Source organism: Fukomys damarensis, unplaced genomic scaffold (assembly GCF_012274545.1).
Source record: "Fukomys damarensis isolate Sample0158 unplaced genomic scaffold, DMR_v1.0_HiC HiC_scaffold_39, whole genome shotgun sequence".
Lineage (NCBI taxonomy): Eukaryota > Metazoa > Chordata > Mammalia > Rodentia > Bathyergidae > Fukomys > Fukomys damarensis.
In genome coordinates this window covers 122,434,403-122,441,678 of record NW_022900951.1, presented here as the reverse complement: position 1 = coordinate 122,441,678, position 7,276 = coordinate 122,434,403, and the positions used below count along the sequence as shown (strand labels likewise).

The window sequence follows — 7,276 nt, the reverse complement described above, 5'->3', positions numbered from 1 at the left end:
ATGTCTCTCATTTTCTTTTCTTTCCCTCTCCTCGTGTATTATGGCTTGTGTCTAGATAACCCCCCATACAAGCCTCATGCAGTGATAATTGGCTTTTTCAGAGGTGGCTGAATCTAGAGTGTGTGATGCTGGGATTACTAAACCAATCCTCTGATTGGTTTGGCACCGCCCTAATCCGGGTAGACTGGATAAGATAAAGGGGGCAGAAAAACACTATTAAACTTCTCTTGTTGCTTTTGCTACTATGTGAACACCATGAGCTGTTTCTACTCTGTGATGGCCTTCTGCCATGTGCCACCTTGCCTTGGAGCAGGCAATTATGGACTAAAACTGTGAGCTAATTAAGCCCTTTCCCTTTTAACTTTGGGTGTCGGGTATTTTGTCTCAACAACGAAAGAACTATAACTAAGACACCATACTGTGGAGACTTCCCAAGCATGATCTTTAAAGTTGATTCCAATGATGACACAGCCTTGTCTAGATATCGTATATTCTTCCACAGAGAGCCCAGAAGAGGGACTCTCATAACTCCTTCCTTTGACGAGGATGTTTTCTTTTTTCTGCTTTCCTCTCCCCATTTGTCTTTGATTTTTTTTTTCTTTTCCACTTCCTTTGCTTTTGGCAATTTCAACATTTATAAGAGTGCTGGGGATTAAATCCAAGGACTCACGCCAACTCGGCACACACTCCCCCACTGTAATCCACCCCGAGCCCCTTGGCCATCTGCAGCTTTCAAGGTGGTTCTATTTTCAGCTTTGCTGTGTATGTATGTCCAACTACTGTCATCATCTACAGCAATGACATGATAGCTCACATTTATTGAGCACATATTATGTGCCAAGTGCAGTGCTAAGCATTCCCTTTCATTATCCTGCACATTCCTTGGCAAACTCCTATGAAGAGAGATGCTATTAGTATCTTTGGCCTATAGATGTAGCAGGTGAGACAGACTTTACAAAGTTTACATAACTTGCCCAAGGTCACATAGAACCAAACAACCAGAATTTAGAATCACATTTGTCTAGACACCAAAGCTCATTCACATAATCACTACACTATATGGTCTCAATTACTGTCAGACCACATGGTCTAGGAAATGTGGGCCCTAGTGTCATGGTTTAGATTTATCACTGAGCTGAGTGGGCATTTTCAGTTATACTAGAGAAATTTTCTGAATGAAATCCAAAATGCCTGGGAATCATCTTAATTAGAACCATGTGGAACCTACAAAATGAGAACTATAAAACGTTACTGGGAAATATATAAAAGAGACTTGAATAAATAGGGAGAAACACCATGTTGCTGAATTGGAAGACTGTGGTCAAGAGAAATCAATTCTCTGTTAAATTATTTATAATTTCAGTTGGGTCCCAGTGAAAACACTAACAAGTTCTCTTTTGGGAACTGAAAAAATAATCCTATGATTTAGTTGGAAAAAAAGTGGAAGAAATTGCATAGAAAACTGGAAAAGATGAGTAATGAGCAGATTATATTTCAGGAAATATGCTAGGAATGAGGTAAGGTAAAGGCTAAGGAATGATCTGCCTCTTGAAGTACTTGAAATCTACAGGAGACACATATGAAAAAAAGCACAATCAAGAATTTTAGCTGCTATGAGAGACGCTTGACAGTAGAATACAAGGAAGGCAGTGGTCAATTATACCAAGATGGGGAGATAAGCCACCCCTGAATCATCTTGAAAGATAAGTAGATGTCTCCCAGCTATGCAGCAGGAGATGGGATTTAAAGCCATTCCAGAAAGAAAGATAGTAATGTAAGTAGACATCAACAGGATGTTTCTTTTTTTCCATTAATTTTATTGGTATATTTTGGGTCTATAATATGCTGATATTCATTATTGGGAGTTTATACCTTTACATAATATACCTTGGTTCTTATTTTTGTTCCTGATTCCCCTGCCCTCCCTTAACATGATATTTCTGTGTGTGTGTGTGTGTGTGTGTTTACCCACACACACATACACACAATGTTAGTTAAGCATAAGACTTTTAATTGGACCTATTGGAACTATAATAATGGGTTATAACATGGCAGGCCTTACTATTTATCCCCTTGGAAATGAAACTAAGTGTTAAAAGCAGGCAATACTGTAAAAACTATGCATTTTCAAAGAAACAGTAGCTCCAGAATAAAAGACACATTGGAGGTCAGCACTATCAGAGGTGACAAGAACAGTAGGGAGCCAGCTGTTAAAGCCATCTAGGGTAGAAATGGAAAGACTGATTTAAGACATTAACATTTGGGTAACAGAAGGGTATAAATCACAATTTCAAAAGATGTCACTTTTCAAATTATCACACAAATCAAAAAGTTTAAATGTAATGCTATGCAATTCTGACAATGTTGAGGTTAAACAGATCTGCATATACTGATTTAGTAAACACCTAAAGACACATACTATGAAAATGGTTATGTTAACTATGGTGTATTCACTGGATAGGTCATCATGCAAGCAATGATTGGAAGCATAATTTTGAAAAACTTGTGGTCATGTGGGTATGTTTATTAGATACATATCTATATTCACACATTCAGTCAATGCTTATCATAGAGAGTGGAAACTGCTTTATACAGCAGTAAAAACATACAGACTTCCATCTGTATGAAATTTAGTCTCTAATGAAGGATGCAGATGATGAACCACAAAATAAACAATTTGTCCCATCTAAATAAAAGCAATTGGTCAGAAGTATTATGACGGAAGAGAACAAGTGTGACACATGAGACAAATAGAGAACCCACCAAGACATCTCAGGGAAAATAATATATCTGGGCTGACATTTAAAGAGATTTCCCAATGAAACTGAGCCAGCCATATGGAAACCAAGAGAAATGAGAGTCAGAGGAAAGGGGAAAATGTAGCTCAGAGGCACTGTGGAAGAAGGCTGCCTGACACGTTTGGTTAACTGAGAAGGACACCTGCAACTGGGTACAGTGAAAAAAACGATAGAAAGGATAGCAGTTGAGAAGACCGTTAAGAGGCTGAACTGTGTGGAGCTATCCTGCAGCTCTCCCTCCAGCTGCCGGACCTGGGCAGCAGACTGGTAAGAAGCAGAGCCACGTGGGCACCTGCAGCCCCCTCCCACAGAACCCACACACACACCTCTGGCCTCCTGCCTTGGCTGTTACCTGGATTCACACCACAGAAGCACAGGAGGGTCATAAAGGCCATTGTCCTGAGCTCCAGCCACATTTTTTTATTTAATTCACACAGTTAAAGATGATAGATTAATAACTACCACAAATTGTCATTTTCTAAGCTGTGCTTGATGCTTTTGTGTGGCTGATTGTATCACTTGGGCTAAGATGTTGTGATTGATCTAATCAGTTGTCCTTCCTGGTATAATGAAAAAGAGATTGCCTCAGAGTCATTAGACACTCAAAACCTAAAGACTAGCTATAACAGGAAGATCAAAGTATTAACCCAGGTATCAAACCAAGGACATTATCAACAACAAAAATAGAACTGGAAAGACATTCAAACAAGTCTCAAGCATAAACACAAACTTCCAGCTTACTAAGGGCAAATTCTCGGGAAAATTAGGTGGAAAATTCTGATAATCAACCACCTGGACACCCTGAACTGATAGCACAGGAAGTAACAAAACAGATGAATGAGGCTCTAGAAAAATTCAAAACAAAAATAATTTCCCAGATAACTACAGAGATGGTAAGCAGAATGTATGGCATGACTAGAGACTTGAGAACAGAAACAGATAAAAAATATATGTGCTCAGGACCATGATAGAAGCCATGAACGCCCAGCATAGGAAAGAAATGGAAACCATGAATGCCCAACATAGGAAAGAAATATAATCCATAAAACAGATTCAAACAGATATGCAGGAAATTAAAAACTCTATTGAAATTATACATAAGAGATTAAGCCAATCTGAACACAGGGTATCAGTTATAGAAGACAGGATGGAGGTCAGTGACCGTGAAAAGAAGGATCTCTTCAAAATAGTAAGGGAACATGAGAAATCAATCCAAGAGCTCCTAGATGACACAAAGAAGAATAATATAAGACTGATAGGAGTCCATGAAAAAGAGAAGAAAGTACAAATGACAATGAAAAACTGTTCACAGAATTAATGACAGAAAACTTCCCAAACAGAGCAAAAGAATTTGACCTACAGATGAGTGAGAAATATAGGACTCCGATTAGCCATAATAAAAAAAAAATCTACACATAGACATATAATAATCAAGATCCCAGAAACCTAACAGAAGAACAGAAAACTACAAGCAGTTAGAGAGAAAAAAAAATCACATGCAAAGAAGAGCCCATCAGAATCACAGCAGACTTTTCAACATAAACCCTCAGGTCAAGGAGAGCCTGGAGTGAGGTATTTCAAGAAATAAAAGAAAACAACCTCCAACCTACACTGATATATCCTTCAAAATTATCTTTCAAAATTGATGGGGAAATAAGATACTTCCACGACAAAAAAACAACAACAACAACAACAACAAAAAAAAACACAAATAAAAACCTGAGAAACTTAATGAATACAAAACCAGCACTCCAAGCAATTTTAAACAATATCCTAGCAAAAGACAATGAAGATCAAAACTCCATGAGGCCCTACAGAGCAAACCCAGCAGGCAAGGCAAGAAATTAAAGGGAGGGGGGGAAATTAAAAAGAGCCAACAACAGTATAATAACACAATGATGAGAAGTCAATACACATCCGTTATAATGATCAATGTTAATGGCCTCAATTCACCAATCAAAAGAAATAGACTGGTAGAATGGATTAAGAAGTAAAATCCAACAATATGCTGTATACAAGAAATGCACCTAGCTCAAAAACAAACTCATAGACTGAAAGTAAAAGGATGGAAAAAATAGTTCTCCATGCATCAGGAACCTGGAAAAAAGCAGGGGTAGCTATCTTATTTGTAGACAAAGTAAATTTCAAACCAAAACTAATTAAGAGAGATAAAGAAGGTCACCATATCCTTGTAAAGGGAACAATTCAAGAGGGAGAGATAACAATCATAAATATACATGCACCAAATACTAAGGCCCCAACTATACAAAACAAATATTAAGGGCAGTAATAAAATACCCCACTGTCACAAACAGATAGGTCATCTAGGCAAAACAACAACAACAACAACAAAATACTAGAACTGAACCAAGCTTTTGAACAAATGGACTTAACACATGTCTAAATAGTGTCTCACCTTACAAAATCAGAATATAGACTCTTTTCATCTGCACAGAGGTCATTCTCCAAAATAGACCACATACTAGCTCATAATATGTTTAAGTAAATGCAAAGGAGTTGAAGTTATCCCACATACATTATCAGACTATAGTGCCATTAAACTGGAGATCAGTAACAAAAGAAACCACGAGAACTTCACAAACACATGGAAATTTAATAACACTCTCCTGAACAACCAATGGGTCACAGAGGAAATTAAAGAAGGAATTAGACAGTTTTTACAAATAAATAATGCCGATACAGCATACAGGAATCTATGGGAAACAATGAAAGCAGTTCTATGAGGGAATATAGCAGTGAATGCCCACACTAGGAAAACAGAGCAAGCTCAAAAAAACAACCTAATGCTGAATCTTAAGCTCCTAGAAAAAGAAAAGCAAGACAAACCAAAAGTTCGTACAAGGGAGGAAATCATAAAGGTCAGAGTAGAAATCAATGCAATGGAGACTAAGAGAACGACACAAAACATCAATGGAACAAAAGAGTTGGTTTTTTAAAGAATAAATAAGCCAACCTTGTCAAAAAAAGGAAAGAAAAGACTCAAATCCATGTGATTAGGAATAAAAAAGGTGAAGTCACAACAGATCCAGGAGAAATCTGAAGGTCATCAATACCTACTTCAAGAACCTGTACTCTAAAAAAATGGAAGACAAAAGAAATGGACAGATTTCTTGATACTTAGGAATTACTAAAGTTGAATGAAGAAGACAAAAAAATTGCAAACACCTCAAATACAATCAGTGAAATTGAAAATGTAATTAAAAGTTTACCAACAAAGAAAAGTCCAGGTCCTGATGGTTTTACTGCTGAATTCTACAGAGGAATTACTGCCACTACTTTTTGAACTTTTCAATAAAATTGAAAGGGAAGCAGTACTTCCAAATTCATTCCTGGAAGCAAGTATTACTTTGATTCCAAAACCAGGAAAAGACCCAAGCAAAAAGAGAACTACAGGTCTATCCCCCTTCCCTTGGATGTGAGTGCAGCTGCAGGAACGCAGGCCTAAACACTGTGGACTGGCGATGCGAGCATCCCAGGTGGTGAATAATAGCTCTTCAAGTCTGCAATAAAAAAAATGGCTTCCAGTAAAACTGCATTGCAAAAAATTGGAAAGAAACAAAATGCCAAAAGTTAAAGTTGAGGAAACAGAGCCTGAAGAATTTGTGGTAGAAAAAGTACTGGCCCATCATATGGTGAATGGGAAGGTGGAGGATTTTCTGAAGTGGAAGGGATTTACAGATACCGACAACACATGGGAGCCTGAAGAAAATTTAGATTGTCAAGAATTCATTGAAGCATTTCTTAATTCTCAAAAAGCTGGTAAAGAAAAAGATCGTACAAAAAGAAAAGCTCTATCTGACAGTGAATCTGACCATAGCAAATCAAAAAAGAAAAGAGCGGCTACTGACAAACCTAGAGGCTTTGCTAGAGGTCTTGATCCTGAACGAATAATTGGTGCCACAGACAGTAGTGGAGAAAGGATGTTTCACCTGAAATGGAAAGACTCTGAGAAGGCTGACTCGGTGCTGGCAAAAGAGGCAAATATGAGCTGTCCTCAAATTGTAATTGTTTTTTATGGAGAGAGATAACTTGGCATTCTTGTCCAGAAGATGAAGCTCAATATCTTACATCATATATATATATAATATACATATATACACATATATATATGTATATGTATATATATTTATATATTTATATTTATATTATATGATATGGTCTTGGTTTTTGATTTACTAGTATAGAAAACACCAAATTCTAATGAAAATCAAGTTTAATATGTTCGTTTTGAAAGTAGTATTTGGGGGATACATTTTGAGGATATACTCCTAAGTGAAATAAATAAGTCATACATGTGTAAATACCCAATAATTTCTCTGCTGTGAATAAACTATAATAGTACACAAGATCCTAATGAGATAATTGACAATGGGAAATAGGAAGAAAAGGGCTAAAGGTGTAGGGAAAGTGGGAAGGGTAGGGGAAAGGGAATAAGGGAAAAGAAAAAAATGAGAAAA

The 7,276-nt window shown here is 37.1% G+C and overlaps 1 protein-coding gene across 1 annotated transcript; it reads left to right on the top strand.

Moving 5' to 3' along the window:
- The first annotated feature begins 6,379 nt into the window (after positions 1 to 6,379).
- On the top strand, positions 6,380 to 6,847 carry LOC104857132 (chromobox protein homolog 3-like). Its single transcript, XM_033760566.1, has one exon. The coding sequence runs from the start codon at positions 6,380 to 6,382 to the stop codon at positions 6,845 to 6,847; it is 468 nt and encodes a 155-aa protein (XP_033616457.1).
- Positions 6,848 to 7,276: the final 429 nt, after the last annotated feature.

Coding starts and splice junctions, on each gene's coding strand:
- LOC104857132 (XM_033760566.1), top strand. CDS start 6,380: ATGCCAAAAGTTAAAGTTGAGGAAACAGAGCCTGAAGAATTTGTGGTA.